The sequence below is a fragment of the Asterias rubens genome, unplaced genomic scaffold (assembly GCF_902459465.1).
Source record: "Asterias rubens unplaced genomic scaffold, eAstRub1.3, whole genome shotgun sequence".
In the NCBI taxonomy this organism is placed as follows: domain Eukaryota; kingdom Metazoa; phylum Echinodermata; class Asteroidea; order Forcipulatida; family Asteriidae; genus Asterias; species Asterias rubens.
Genome location: NW_022985736.1, coordinates 6,462 through 22,755, shown reverse-complemented (window position 1 = coordinate 22,755; position 16,294 = coordinate 6,462). Strand labels below are relative to the sequence as shown.

At 38.4% G+C, this 16,294-nt stretch overlaps 1 protein-coding gene across 1 annotated transcript; it reads right to left on the bottom strand.

Annotated features, from left to right (window-relative positions):
- Positions 1 to 782: 782 nt before the first annotated feature.
- On the bottom strand, positions 783 to 10,383 carry LOC117306504 (solute carrier family 23 member 1-like). Its single transcript, XM_033791059.1, has 11 exons — positions 10,229 to 10,383; positions 9,757 to 9,848; positions 9,156 to 9,205; positions 7,554 to 7,735; positions 6,893 to 7,013; positions 6,239 to 6,413; positions 5,195 to 5,448; positions 3,878 to 4,007; positions 3,344 to 3,487; positions 2,562 to 2,657; positions 783 to 2,172 (listed from the first exon to the last, which is right to left on the bottom strand). Exons 1-11 carry the CDS (start codon positions 10,378 to 10,380, stop codon positions 1,859 to 1,861), a joined length of 1,710 nt encoding a protein of 569 aa, XP_033646950.1. The 5' UTR covers positions 10,381 to 10,383; the 3' UTR covers positions 783 to 1,858.
- Positions 10,384 to 16,294: the final 5,911 nt, after the last annotated feature.

Below are 16,294 nucleotides of genomic sequence, written 5' to 3'. Positions count from 1 at the left end.
GAAAACTTAATAGTACCCAGAACACGAACAACAAAGCGTTTTATGTACAAATATCTTGGTAAAACAAATTAACAATGTTTATAATCAACTTTAGTTTCGCCGGCCCCAAATTTGATTATTTCTACGTCCATGTAATTAAAATAGCCAAGCCAAGTTATGTAAATATTATCAATATTTTATTTTATATATAATAAGCACAAAATAAAGAAGACTTAATTCCCAAAACAAGTACAACAAAATGAGGCAACCTTTTAGAATACTAACACAATAAGCTTGAAACAAAACAGAGATAAGGTCAACTATTAGTCGCAGCCCATAATCTGAACGTAATTTAAAGGCATGGACACCTTTGGTAATTGCCAAAGACCAGTATTTTCACTCGGTATCCCAACATATCCATCCAATAAAAAACCTGTGAAATCTCTTAATACTCAATAAGCCATCAAAACTGCAATAGAATAAAGGAAGACAACATTCTTGTTACACAATTTTGTGTTCTCTCTGATGCCAAAAAAAGACTTCAGGCCTGAGGTATTTTATTATTAATTTTGAGTGAGAAAAATAACCTCTTTCTCAAAAACCACGTTTTACTTCAGATGGAGCCTATCCTCACAACGTTGTACACTCTCAACACTCTCTCCATTGATTGTTACCAAGTACAGTAAGTTTTTATGCTAAACAATCGTTTTGAGTAATTACCAAAAGTCTCCAGTGCCTTAAAGACAGTGGACACTATTGGTAATTGTCAAAGACTACTCTTCACAGGTGTATCTCAACATAATATACATAAAATAACACAGCTGTAAAAATTTGAGCTCAATCGGTCGTCGAAGTTGCGAGATAATAATGAAGGAAAACAACTCTCTTGTCATACTAAGTTGTGTGCACAATAATATACTTGATTTCGAGACCTCAAATTCTACAGCTGATGTCTCGAAATCAAATTCGTGGAAAATTACTTCTTTCTCGAAAACTACATTACTTCAGAGGGAGCCGTTTCTCACAATGTTTTATACTATCAACCTCTCCGCATTAAGTGAGAGAAGACGCCTACACCTCGTTCACAAAGCTTTATCTATTTACCATTGTTGACTGTCCTTCTGAAAACAAAAGGATTGACACAGCTTTGTCCTACATAACAATTATTAAAAAGCACCCAAGGATTCAACAAATGCCAAGTGGACATGAAGCAAATTTGCAGGCGTGTGTTAGTTTGACACCATTGCATCCTTTATACCCGTGACAGATAGTATAATACCCGTGACAGCCAATTATACTATAGTATAATTAAGTTATAACATTTACCGCAAAACCAACATTTGTTCCTATTTGAAAGAGGGAAAACAACTTCAAGGCTGAAACTACAGGAGAAAGACCTCTTTGTGTATAGACAATGGAGTCCTAAAACCTCAACTGTCCTCTAATTCAATTATTGTAAGCTGGGTTTTTTCATGGTAAAAGACAATGATTTCTGTATACTTAAATGTTCTCCAACGGTTGTGCTTTTATATAACACCCCGTACTGGGGTGTTAAAATGACACCATGTTGTCCGGTAAAAATACTTATCTTAAGACCTGTTTTTGAGGTTAAGGAATGTAAACCTATGCTTATTATGGGTTAAATAAAATAAAATGTATGGAGTATGAAAGTCGGCCATTAATTTCCTATTTTGCCTTTAAACTATCTTAAATCATTAAAAAACCAATAATGGTAAATGACGTCATGTGCAAATAATCTGTATATCAGCGTACCACAGTCAGTAAATCAAGTGTGCAAATGTTTTACTATTAACTCTTTGTTTCCTTAGAAATGTAGGTATAGTTTACATGATACATATTCCGCTTTTTCATATACTTTCTAACTGGAGTTGTTCTCTGATTTCTTTTCAAAATCACTCTTTATGCAGGGGCATTTATAACTCTTGAATGTTGGACTGAATGGTAAGTACGAGCACCAGGTCCAACGTCTAATGAGCCTCATACCGAATGGTAGGTCGTAGCACTTTGGCAGTGAAGTTGTAGTCTCTTCAACAAGGCGTCGGTTAGGCGTCTGGCTCGGGTGCTTACTTACCCCCTCTTCGGCAACTTTAACATCTGTTGGTTCGTCATTCTCACTTTCTGTTCCAGTGATGTGCTCACGCCACGCCGTGAAGCCTCGTTCCTCTTTGGTTCCTGGATTGAAAATAACGACAGTTTCCATTACAATTTCAATTTCATTTACGTTTATTTCCACATTGGTCAATAAAGTGCAATATAATTTAAAGGAACTGGACAGATTTGGTAATATTGTCAATTTAAGATTCTGACAAACTTGTGAAAATTTTGACTCAATTGGTTTTCAAACTTTCAAGATATTAATAAATGCAAAAACAGTGTGGTTTCCGACGCTTAAGGCTTCAGCTGACTGTTGTTTGTTATTTTAGTGGATAATTACTTCTTTCTCAAAAACTACGTTACTTCAGAGGGAGCCGTTTCTCATGATATTTTACAACAATATCAAAAACTTTAGGTGTAAACACACCTAAATGCCTAAATCATCAATATTTATGACATGATCTCACCTGGAATGGTATTGTCCAGCAAAATGCCCAGAAATCCACCAATGAACATTCCGGTTGACAGAATTACCGTCAGGACTTGATCGACTTCACCTGACCCTGTGTAGAGGAGAACATTTAGACGTGACTTTCACATCATTCAGAATCGCAGAACTCGCCGGTTTCACCGTGACTCTGTGACCAACTCTTCCAAAGAAAGTAATCCTGACCTACAACAAACCTATTCTCTCAAGTAAGTGAAGTGCTCATGTTTCTTATTTTATTATTAATGATATATTGGTATATTTTTATGATATTCAAAGTTCCTTTCATATAACCAATCATATGTATATGGATAGCTTATGGACTCAACTTTCATACGACACCAAAAAGTCCGATTGGTTGAGCACGGCTCACTTTTGCAATGGGTATGACATTTAGGTTGCGCATCGCAGTAATGAGCCTTCCAGTTAAGTACTGTGGAGCTTACACATTTCTTGGGGAAGAGGTTCATATGTATAAACCTTGTCAAAAGTGTATAGTTTTTTTTAGACACCCTGTATAGGTACATTGGGTCTGCTTTTAATGGGTGGCTCACAGACATCATCATCCCTAATCAACAGAGCGAGGCTTCCCTTAAAAAGACTGACAGTAATCAAGCCAGCCAGTCTCAAGAAATTTTGAAATTTTAACCTAAAAAACTTTTGCAGTTCTATGAGAACTACTACAAACACAGTTTAAATGCATGGTTGGGCGAACTTGCAAAAAACACACACACATAATTATACAAACTGGTTTCTACTTGCCAGTGTTGATGGAACCTGGGTTTGTTTGGAGATAGTGAGGCACAACGAGTCCCATTAGTGTAGAGAAGCCGACGATGAAGAGATTCCGAGATGAGTTGAGGTCAATGTACTGTAGATTGGACAAGCCGACGGCTGTTACCATCCCTGATATAAAAAAAACATGAAAATAAACAGTGGTTAGTAAACTGGACACGTTTGGTGATTGTCATAGATAAGTATTCTCACTTGGTGTGTCCCAACATATGCATTAAAATAACAAACTTGTGAAAATTTGGACTCACTTGGTTATCAAAGATGCAAGAGAATAATGACAGAAAAAACACCCTCGTGGCACAAATTACATCTTTCTCAAAAACTACGTCACTTCAGAGGGAGCCGTGCCTCGCAATGTTTTATACCTATCAACAGCTCTCCATTGCTATTAACCGAAAAAGTTTTCATTCTAGGTAATTTTGAGTAAGTTCCACTAGTGTTTTTGTGATTTTAAAGTGTATAAGTGTCACCAACAAGATACTACAGAACACAAGCACTAACCGAATGTCACACAGAGTACGCCCCCAACGACTGGATCAGGTATGCTTGCGAATAGAGCACTGAGTTTACTGACCAGCCCAAGTAGAACCATAATGCAACCAGCAGCCAGCACAACTACGCGGCTTCCAACCTGTGGACATAATATAAGACAACCATCAACAAATGTTTCCTGTGAGAAATAGTTGTTAAGAAAAATATAATCATGTAGAAAACTCATGCAGTTATAGATTTATGCTCAAAGACACTGCCGTCGTTTTCACAAAACTCTTCCTAACTTAAGACTGATCTAAGGACTTAGGACGAGTCCCAACCCTGCACTGTAGCATGCAGACCTAAAGATTAATCCCAAGTTAGGACGAGTTACTCGACCCAACTCGAGATAAGACGAGTCGTATCTCTTTGTGAAATCGACGGCTGGACACTATTGGTGATTGTCCCAAGTCCTAAGATTGGTCTTAAGTTAGGAAGAGTTTTGTGAAATCGACGGCAGGCTTCTCATTTGGAGTGTAGCTCAACATTATGCACAAAATAATAAACATGTGAAAATTTGAGCTCAATTTGTCGTCGATGTAAGAAAAAACGCCCTTGTCACACGAAGTTGTGTGCTTTCAAATTAATGATGATTTCGAGACCTCAAAATCTAAATCTGAGGTCTCGGAATCACATTCGTGGACAATTAATTCTTCCTCGAAAACTACGTTACTTCAGAAGGAGCTGTTTCGTATACGATGTTTTATATTGTCAACCTCTCCCCATTACTCGTTACCAAGTAACTTTTTATGCTAATAATTATGTTGAGTAACAACCAATAGTGTCCACTACCTTTAAGTGGACGTAGTAGGACAACATCCACCCCAACGCATGGTCATACAGTTAATTTAAACTGTACTGCTTAAATTGCGGGTAAAACTGGCTGCTCTTAAACTTTTTTGACATGGTATAACAAACTCTGACAGGTTCGCTGAAGCAACGGAACCAAACAAACGCTGTGTGTATATGGGTTAGCAAACTCAGTCCCTACAAACAAGAAAATACCCCAAGTCCAACTTGCGGCTAAGATATAAGAACCTGTGGTGTATTTGATGTCAAAAATGTGTTAATTTTTCATGGGGCTTCGAAGTTAATGGTACATGTATAGGTCGAAGATTCTGCTGGTAGTATCATCCAGCTCCAGCTGTGTTCCTTCAAATCTTTTTTTTTTTAAATCGCGATTTGTTACCGTACCGTTAATAAGTAGACACAACTTGTTTACAATAGTACAGTCGGTGACTGTGCGATAGCTGATTGTAAAGTTCTTATAACAATTGTAGATCTTACTTTTGTGAGCCCAATTGCTCCGATGTTTTCGCTGTGTGAAGTGGTTCCGTTTCCAGTCCCCCAGGCACCAGCTAGTATGCATCCTATCCCTTCCAGTACGATACCTCTGTTGATGGCATGCTTTGGAGGAGCCGGGGCACCAGACAACCTGGCGCATGCGTAGTAGTCGCCAACTGATTCTATGATGGACGCTAAAACTCCCGCCACAATGCCAAGAACGCTTGACAGTGCCAGGGTGGGCGTACCCCACTGACCTTTTGAAAGAGGCGGAGCGAAACTAATATGTTTAAATTGATTCAATTCAATTTTGGTTAAACAAAGAACAGTTTATTCGAGTGGGATTTGAACCAACGATCTCCGGATTAATGTGCCGGCGCTCTTCCAACTAAGCTATCTAGCCATATGGCGGTCTCTCTCAACTCAAAGACAATACAATACAATACAACACAAAAATCTTTATTACATCCCAAAAAGTGTAATTCAAATGCTCGCGTACGGTAAAAAAAAAATGTCCTTTTGAATGAGTCGGATTCAAACTAATATGATATTTATACAAAACAATAAAGACTTTGACTGACGATAATACCAATGGTACCGTATCTGCTTCACAAAGAACGTGTTTTACTAATGAGCAACTTTAGAACGCTAGGTGGCAGCAGACTTACCAGGTAAATTTCTGTATTTAGCATAGTTCTGAATGTTTCAATTTAATTCAAATACATGTCCTTACTCTCAAATACACAGCATTACAGAATGCATATGTAATGTATATCTAGCGAACAGAGTAGTTTATACAGTCAAAGATGGAGGCCGATTTGGTAAGCCGAGGCTTGTCAGCCTGCGGACAGACAGATACAAGATAAACGGACAAACATAAGACCTACGATTAGGAACAAAACAACTTGCAAACAACAATTAACTAAAATGGAAATAAAGATGCTCGCATGAACAATACCTGGTTAGTCTGCTGCCACCTAGTGTCCTAAAAGTGCAAATTCCAGCTAATAATACACTGGTGTGTTTTTTTACAATAATAAAGCTAACCTGGATACGGGAAATAAAACCAGGGCGAGCTCTCCAGGACAATACTGTTGAGATCGGTTCGAGCACGGTATCCGTACCCAGGATCTGTTGTGTTTTCATTCGGGACGTCAGGGAACACGCCGGTGACCGTGAATATGAAACAACAAAGCCAGGCGATGGCTATAGCCAAAATTATCTATTTGGGGAAAGCAAAACAGAACTGATTAATCTTACACATTTCAATATGGGTAACAGAGGTTCCTAGCATAGAGAAAGGATTAAAAACGGAGTATGTACAATCGCCAGCTGGTGTTCCATGGGCTGTTTGCTTCGTATATAATTCAATTCAATTCAATCCAGGAATACATTTATTCCCATACTCTCATAAAAGAATAACGACAGTTACATGTATTGCGGAGAAAAGCAAAACATACCATTAACAGTAAGCATAAATAAATAAATAAATAAATAGAGTATGGGCCATTTTGGTAAGCATTAGCTCGTAAAAAACTGCCAGACAGACAGACAGACATACAAACAAACAAACGAACAGCTGAACATAAAACATGACGCAACACAAGTTCCTAACATTTTTAACATAATTCAATTCCATTCAATAATGATTGTGGCCGCCGATTTGCTGGCCATGGTAACCGACAGAACATTAAGGCTTACTGGAAACAACTTGAAGAGCTTAAACCTTGTCACATGGCACTTCTTTTGAGAATTGTAGCCGCAAAATGGTATCCCAACTTCAGGTAGGAACTGCGAGAAGATTATAATGAGAACGGTTGTCCTAATACATGTAAAAGAAAAAGGGGGATTTCAAAAATAAACGAACAACGATAATACATATCTTTATTACATAAGCTGATTTTGAATACCTTTATACAAAGTTGATAATAATGTTGAAATCCCGTATAAACACAATACAATAATAATACAAATTCGTATATAGCGCATTTCACAGTAAACCGTACCAATGCGCTATAGTCCCCTGGTCATTGGGCCAATAACATTCCTTTAATCTTGCTCAGCTCCCTGGGGAGTATACAGCCCCAAGCTGCCGTAGCGCTCCGAAGGCTTTTTGATTAAGTTCACAATATCAACCTCTACCCTCGCAGGTACCCATTTATACCCCCTGGGTGAAGAGAAGCAACTATAGTAAAGTATTTTGCTCAATGACACGACCGGGATTCGAACCCACACTTAGTGACTTAGCATCAGAACTGGATTCGTTGCTCTCAACCACTCGGCCATGACACTCTACAAAACAGACAATACAGACATTATTTAAAACCATGTATCACAACATTGTGACAGTATGTATACGTACAAGACAGATATGCCCCAGTGAGCGCCAGACTTCAACGCTGCTGTTTGGTGAAGGGATAGACCAATCAGCGTGATGGTTGGTGTTATTGCCAGGGGACCAATGAAATTCATCAAGAGCCCCACGATACCAGTGGCTCCTACAACCACCTGTACGCAAGATGCAACCATAATAGCGCCTTGGATCTGTCAGGGAAGACAGAACAATCATTAAAGGCAGTGGACACTATTGGTTATTAATCAAAATAATAATTAACACAAAACCTTACTTAATAGTAGCGAGTGAAAGGGAGCTGTTGATAGTATGGAAATATTGACTGCTATGAGGGGCACAGTTAAAATTATAGGCCCAAGGTGATGTCAAAACCATGACTATGCCTGAAGGGAAGCTGATGGCATAGCCATGGTTATGACATCACCGAGGGCCTATAATTTAAGGCTGTTCCCCGATTATAAAGCAGTAAATTTTTATATACACCGAATAAACTTAAGATTCTTCTTATCAGCAACACTGACTACGGTGAAAGGTCGTCTGCCAAAAAAGGTTGCGTTATTTTCAGGGCGGGCATAATCAATTGACTTTGCCCCGGACATATAGTCACCATGACGTCATCTTGATGGGAAAAGGCGGCATAGCTATTTCCATGACTCAATTTTTAACCAATCAGATTGTAGAATTCTATATATGAGGTATATAATGTAAAACATTCTGAGAAACGGCTCCCTCTGAAGCAACATGGTTTTTGAAAAAGACGTAACTTTCCTTTAATTTGATTTCGAGACGTCAGAATTTGATTTTGAGGTCTCAAAATCAAGCATCTGAAAGCACACAACTTAGTCGGACAAGGGTGTTTTTTCTTGCATTATTATCCTGCAACGAAGTAGTATACTTTATCCCCGATTAAAATGTCCCAATTAAAATAAAAACAAGTTTAATCGAGGCACCGTTCGTTTTGGATCATTTACATAAAAGCAACTGATGTTAATCATACATCGATGCAGACATTATTTGATGACAGATGTTAAACCGAAAGACCATGTCACCATTTTGTTCACAAACTGAGTGCCTATATAACAACATATAGGATTTGAGGCATTGCATGGTGAGGTATCAATGTATAATAACAACTGTTTGTTGTATAGCGCTCTTCACACCCGAAGGGCGTCTCAAAGCGCTTCCAACATTATTACCCCTGGTCACTTGGCCTTCATTCCCTAAACCATCTCAGCTCCCTGGGCGTATACATGCAACATTAATCGGCTAAATCATTTACAAAGAACCATCTCTGCCCTCACAGGTACCCATTTAATTTTGGGTGGAGAGAAGCAATTTTAGTTAAGTGTCTTGCTCATGCTCATGGACACAGTGTCACGACCGGGATTCGAACCCACACTCTGCTGAACAGAAACATCCGAGCTTGAGTTCGGTGCTCTTATCCACTCGGAACACGACACCCCAGATTTACACTTTACGCAACTGTTTTGTTCGCAAAAAAAAAAAATCTGTAATGTTCCTTCAACGTTCAGCTGTTTTATTCCGCTGTTGAATCACGTTCAATCAATTTTCATTAACAAAAACCAATGAGTTAATGGGTTATGAAATTACCTCTCTGATACGTAACAACCAATCTTCATCAGCTGCTAGCTTCTGCTCATCTGTCAAACCAAAAAGCCAGTCATGTTTTTGTTTTATATGGGAATAAAGTAGGATTTGAAACTCTGCATGCTGGAAATACGATACGGAAAGATGTGCGTAACACCACGTAATGACTATCTCTAAAAATGAGTTGGTGTGCTTCTGAAAAAACCGTTGGTTTCAGCTCGACGTTTCGATCAGTATGCTCTGATCGTTTTCCGGAGAAAGACCAAGTGGGAATAGTCAAATGAGTTCATGGTCATTTGAAAGTCTGTACGATGTTCTCCGTTGTTTTCCACGTTAAAGCCGAAGTGACGCTCAAGGCGCTTTAACATACAGTATTTTGCAAGGTATGTGGGCTACGTTTGAATTATGAGACCTACTCATTTTACATAGCATGTAATGGTTAACAAGGTGCTGTGGCGCAATATGATGCCAATCAAACCAGGGACACCAGGGTGAACCACTTCTCTTTTCGAGAACCGCACTGGGTTATATACGTGAGTTACACAAGGACCAACGGCTTTACGTCCCACCCGACATTACACAGCGACCGTTTAATGAATATTACCTGTTTGTACGGGGAGGCATTCGCCCCTTGTTTGTAGAATAGCAATGGTTGGAACAACGAAGGCAAAACTTGCGCCCTGGATAATCGGCAATCTGTGTATATAAGAAAGGTGTTATTTTAAAGCATTTTTTCTAACTCGAAATGAGTCAAACATATTAAATCACTGGTGCATGCGCCCGAGCACTTTATATAGGCTGACCGAAAATAAATGTGCCATAAACGTGCAGTCCCAACCGAATTCTAGCCCCAAACCTACTTGCACTTAAATGTAGCCCCGACCTAAGTGCAGGATCAAAATAAATTTAACAACTTGTTTGTTTGCACACGTTTTTGTACTCATATACTGCATTCTTGACCTTAGCAGGCAACTTGTTCCATATAGCAGAAACCGAAAATAGTTAAAAGATTGCTTAAAACATGCCATGTTAGCTTAGGGAGAACAACATTCAGAGAATCAAATGAGTTGCAATACCTTACTCCAATAGTACATTGAAGGACGGTTACCAGCCCATTGACAACGAACAGGGTACCAATGAGCTGCCCTTTTAGTGCAGCATCGTGATCAATGCAGAAATGTGGAGCAAGGATGAACACCGTAGAAACATTCCCGCCAAAACTCGTCATGAAGTGCTGTAAATATGACATCAGTGAAGTAATTATAGTTAAAGGAACACGTTGCCTTGGATCGGTCGAGTTGGTCTTTGAAAAGCGTCTGTAACCGTTTGTTATAAAATGCATATGGTTAGAAAGATGTTGTAAAAGTAGAATACAATGATTCACACAAATATGCCTCGAAATTGCACGGTTTTCCTTTTACCTCGTCGACTAACACGGTCGGCCATTTATGGGAGTCAAATTTTTGACTCCAATAAATGGCCGACCGTGTTAGTTCGCAAAGTAAAAGGAAAACCACGCAATTTCGAGGCAAATTTGTGTGGATCTTTGTATTATACTTTTGAAGCATCTTTCAAATCATATGCATTTTATAACAATCGGTTACGCTTTTTATAGACCAACTCGTCCGATCCAAGGCAACGCGTTCCTTTAATAGCTAGTAATTTGCAACAGGGTATCAAATAATATTAATTTTGGTTTTACCCAATATATATACTGAATTTTTAATTTGCAAAGTTCGTGAATCCCAACCGAGTTATTTGCCTGATTTTCTTCACAGAGCTCGAGTAACTACCGAGTATACAGTGATGGCACACATCGGAGTACATGGGAAAATAATACAAATTAGTAATTAGTTAATAAATAATAATAATAAGACAAAAACTTGATTGCGCCTTAATCATGGTCTGGTGCTCTGAATAAAATGCACAGAGTCAAACACTAAGCAGGTACAATGTATGAGCAAATAAAATAAAAAGAAACTGAACTTTAACGGGAGTAATTAATTATTAAAAACACTCAACCTGTTATCAGATTCATAGCTGGTATAAACAATCACACTGAAAAAACTTTCAGATTAAAAACCAATCAACTTTTTGTTTGCGGGGTTGCAACAGTTTATGAAACAACAGAGACAACCGGGTGTATGTCTGTGTTTACGAATAACATACACTGAAAACATCTAGTAGTCAATTTGGAGAAAAAATTAGTCAACTACGCAATAAAAATCAGTCTTTCCATCCATGACTAGTTTTTCAATCCGAACTAACTAATAGGAAACATTTTTACTAATTGAGCTAATGAAATTACTAATCAATATTTTTTAAAGACTAATACGAATTTGTTATTTCTAATTTTGCCCGTAGATTAGTTGATACAGAGTACTGTTTGACTAATTTGTTTCTCTCCAAAATATGAAATGACAAGTCTGACATAGCAATGACAAATTGGTCGACTAATGTGTGAGAAAAATACTAATTGAATTGGCTCCGAAGGCGAGGCACATTACAAACGCCTGATACAGAACTTACTCGTACAACGTTCGGTCGAGTGCCACCGCCCCTTCCTCCCTATCAAGAGGTTGTGAATTATTGTGTATTCTGAATTTCTGAATTATTAAATTTAATTCAAGAATAAATTCCTGTTTCAACTTTTGGAAAACATGGGCGCCGCTTGTAACCTTGGAGGTAGTCTGTAAACAGTGCTGTCATTAATCAGCACGGTGAGTACGATTAACAGAACAGCCAGAACACAATCCCACCCCCCGGTTAGGCCGGTTTCGCGCCGATATTGTTTAGTGCGCGATGGTCGCGCAGCATTGCAATTCAGCACAGTTATTTACACTGTTTAAAAACCATTATCGCAAATAGCGTGTAATTGTCACTGTCGCGCAAATATCGCCCGCGCGATTGGTAACTTTCCCTCTCGTCTGCATGCAGCATGCAGCAACAAGAACGTCAGGTTATTAGTCCGTGTCAACGTGTGCTGTTGGTGGGTGATGGAATATGAAATAAGGTAATTAATATATTTTATTCTGTTGTAATTATTCAGAAATATAATATCGGTCAACGTTAGGGATTGGTGGTGGCTTTTTGCAGTTGGTCAACTTAGGGATCGGTGATGGCTTTTTGCAATCGGTCAACTTCAGGGATCGGTGATGGCTTTTTGCATGCGGTCATCTTTAGTGATCGGTGGTGGCTTTTTGCAATCGGTCAACTTTAGTGATCGGTGGTGGCTTTTTGCAATCGGTCAACTTTAGGGATCGGTGGTGGCTTTTTGCAATCGGTCAACTGAAGGGATCGGAGGTGGCTTTTTGCAATCAGTCAACTTTAGGGATCGGTGGTGGCTTTTTTGCAATGAGTCAACTTTTGCAACCGGTGATGGGATTTTGGGATATCCGAATTTTGCGTCCGGTCGGTGCAGGCCTACTTCAAAACCTATGATTGTGTAGATTGTGGACATTAGTTGTGTTATTTTCTAGTTCACACCAACATGGAGGAATACATTAGGATAGGGTGTGGAAGGGTTATCTATGTCCCACAATTGGTTGTCGTCTTCCGGAAATGGTGTATGCCGGGGAAATACAAATATTTATATTCAGTGAAGGGAAATGTTTTTGAACAAGAGTCTCTACCGATAGTTTTGTGTGTAAGGGGAAATCTGAAATCATACAAGTAGCCCTGTGTAAACAGACCCGGAGGTGAGAACATTATGACCACACAAAAACCGTTTTGATGGGAAAACACATATTATGTGCATCATGAATGTGATGGACAAACACAGGCCGGGACGCACTCAACACGTTTTATAAAAGGCTAGGTAAAGTATTATACAAATATTTCCTTGTAATAAACGGAGAGGCACGTATTAATTGAATCCAAAGCGAAAAACGTACTATATAAAGTTCTTAATTTACGGGGGGGGGGGGGGGGGGGGGTGTATAAAGTATAAAGATAAAAGAGTTAAATCTTATATAAATTGAAGCTTGAAAATAAGCTTTACTCTAAACGTAATTTTGTTTTAAATTATTAATCAATTAACCTTGTGATCTTCATTTGCATATTTAATTAGTAAATCTTAGTAACGCGCCATATCTCAAGAAGTATACTTCCGGGTCAACCGGAAGTTGGCCCATTTTTTGTTTCAGTTATACTACACAATCAATCTTCATTTTTTGTTTCAGTTATAGACTCCTTTTAAATTTTTACTTTGGAAAACCGTGACCCCATGTTGACCTCTATTTTCGGGTCAACCTGAATTGGGACCAGATCTCAAGACCTATACACCCTATTTCAAACTTGTTCCAGTTTCCGCGACCCCATGTTGACCTCTACATCCGGGTCAACCGGAAGTGGGACCATATCTCAAGAACTATACAACCGATTTTCAAACTTTTTTTCAGTTGCACACTCCTTTGTGTTAAATATTAACTTTGAAAAATGTGTCCCCTTGTTGACCTCTACTTCAGGGTCAACCGGAAGTGGGACCATACCTCAAGAACTACACCACTAATTTTTTAAACTCTTTTTTACTTAGAGACTCTTTGAGCATTAAGGATTAACCTTAACAAAATTTGGCCCCCATATTGACCTAGCTCTACTTCCAGGTCAACCGGAAGTGGGACAATATCCCAAGAACTTCACAACCTATGTTCAAACCTTTTTTCAGTTATAGCCTAACAAACAATACAGTTTCGATACGGTGCCGTTAATTATGATGATGATATTGAGCCAGAATTGGGCCAGTGCTGGCCTTCTTACGGTCAAGCGTCATGTCCTTGCTAGTAAAGTGCCCACACTGGGCCAATGTCGGTTTTAATGAGGCAAACTATTTTAGTTAGGACGGAGGTTTGCCTGTCTTGGCCAATATTGGTTTTGTGCGGCACACCGTTTCGGCAAAATGATGAACCTTTAATGGGCCAATGCTGGTTTTGTAGCGGTGCACCATTTGGGAAAGTGGTAGAAAACCTGCAATGGTCCAATACTGGTTTTATGGCACACCATTTGAGAAACAGGCAGAAAACCTCTCATTGAGCCAATACTGGTTTTGTAGCTGCACACCATTTTTGTCAAAATGGTGTCATATAGAAAACCTTTTCGGGGCCAATCATGCCAATACTGGCTTTGGCAAAACGGTAAAGAAATATGTTCTAATTACTAAACCGACTTGAAAATTACAAAGGAATTAGCCCATGCAAGTTATTGAGCTGGGGTGGATTTCACAAAGAGTTAAGACTACTCTTATCCCGAGTTAGGAAGAGTTAATCGTCCTTACTTAGGACTAGCCATACGTTTCTTATATCTCCAAGGACTATAAGTTAGGACTAGGCCTAACTCTCTGTGAAATCGACCCCTGATGGTACCGGCATTTTGAGAAACCGAATACTATTAATAAAACAACATTCTAAATGTATACCTCCTTTATTATTTTATTGGTTTTTACATAGCATTTTTAATTTGATTTATTCATTGCTGCTGTTTTTTTTTCTTCATTTTTTATGTTTTGTGTTTATCATGGACAACTACACTTTATTGTAATGAACTTTTTTATTGCAAAGTAATTCATTTAAATTTAATATATTTGATATACTTTTTGCATTTTTATTTTATTAATAAAACCTTACGAGTTAAAATACTGGTTGAATTTTCGTCTGATAATGAAAGTTTTACTTTCTGTCATCTGTCTACTGGTTTGTTGGCGGCACACCATTTTGGCAAAATGGTAGAAAACCTCTATTGTGCCAACACTGGTTTTGTAGCTGCACCATAGACAATCTTTCTGGGCCAATTCTTTTTTTTTAGCGCCACGCCATTTTGACAAAATGCTGGGCCAATACTGGTTTCGAAAGTGGCACACCATTTTGGCAAATAATGGTATAAAACAACTTTTTGTGCCAATACTGATTTGGTAACGGCCACCATTGGGCCGGCATTGAACCGACATTGGTCATAATATGCAATTTTCAAGGCAGGGTGTCAAAGCTGTGGCACAGGATGTCTTAAGATTGTCGAAACAATTAAAAAATTACAAAGTAATGTAATTTGTTAAGATTATTTTTGCTATAAATATCCCAAAATTGTAGATATTAATAAATCTTGATTTCAATAATGTAATAATTTGGAATAACTGATTGCCCAATGTATGTATGTTATCTGGGTATAAAATGGTACTCTTCTAAAAATGTTTGGCAAGTCAGTCAACCCGCTGGTGAGTGTAATTTATTCCTCCACGAAGGTGTGAACTAGAAAATAACAACAATTAATATCCACAATCTACACAAATGGTGTACCACTTCGAAACCAGTATTGGCCCAGAAAAGATTGTCTATGGTGCAGCTACAAAACCAGTGTTGGCACAATAGAGGTTTTCTACCATTTTGCCAAATGGTGTGCCGACAACAAACCAGTAGACAGATGACAGAAAGTAAAACTTTCATTATCAGACGAAAATTCAACCAGCATTTTAACTCGTAAGTTTTTATAAATAAAATAAAAATGCAAAAAGTATATCAAATATATTAAATTTAAATGAAATTACTTTGCAATAAAAAAGTTCATTACAATAAAGTGTAGTTGTCCATGATAAACACAAAACATAAAAAATGAAAAAACAGCAGCAATGAATAAATCAAACTAAAAATGCTATATAAAAAACAATAAAGTAATAAAATGGTGTGCCGCCAACAAACCAGTAGTTTTAGAACATATTCTTTAACGTTTTGCCAAAGCCAGTATTGGCATGATTGGCCCCGAAAAGGTTTTCTATATGATACCATTTGACAAAAATGGTGTGCAGCTACAAAACCAGTATTGGCTCAATGAGAGGTTTTCTGCCTGTTTTCTCAAATGGTGTGCCACAAAACCAGTATTGGACCATTGCAGGTTTTCTACCACTTTCCCAAAATGGTGCACCGCTACAAAACCAGCAATGGCCCATTAAAGGTTCATCATTTTGCCGAAACGGTGTGCCGCACAAAACCAATAATGGCCAAGACAGGCAAACCTCCGTCCTAACTAAAATAGTTTGCCGCTATAAAACCTACATTGGCCCAGTGTGGGCACTTTACTAGCAAGAGCATGACGCTTGACCGGAAGAAGGCCAGCACTGGCCCAATTCTGGCTCAATATCATCATCATAAGTAACG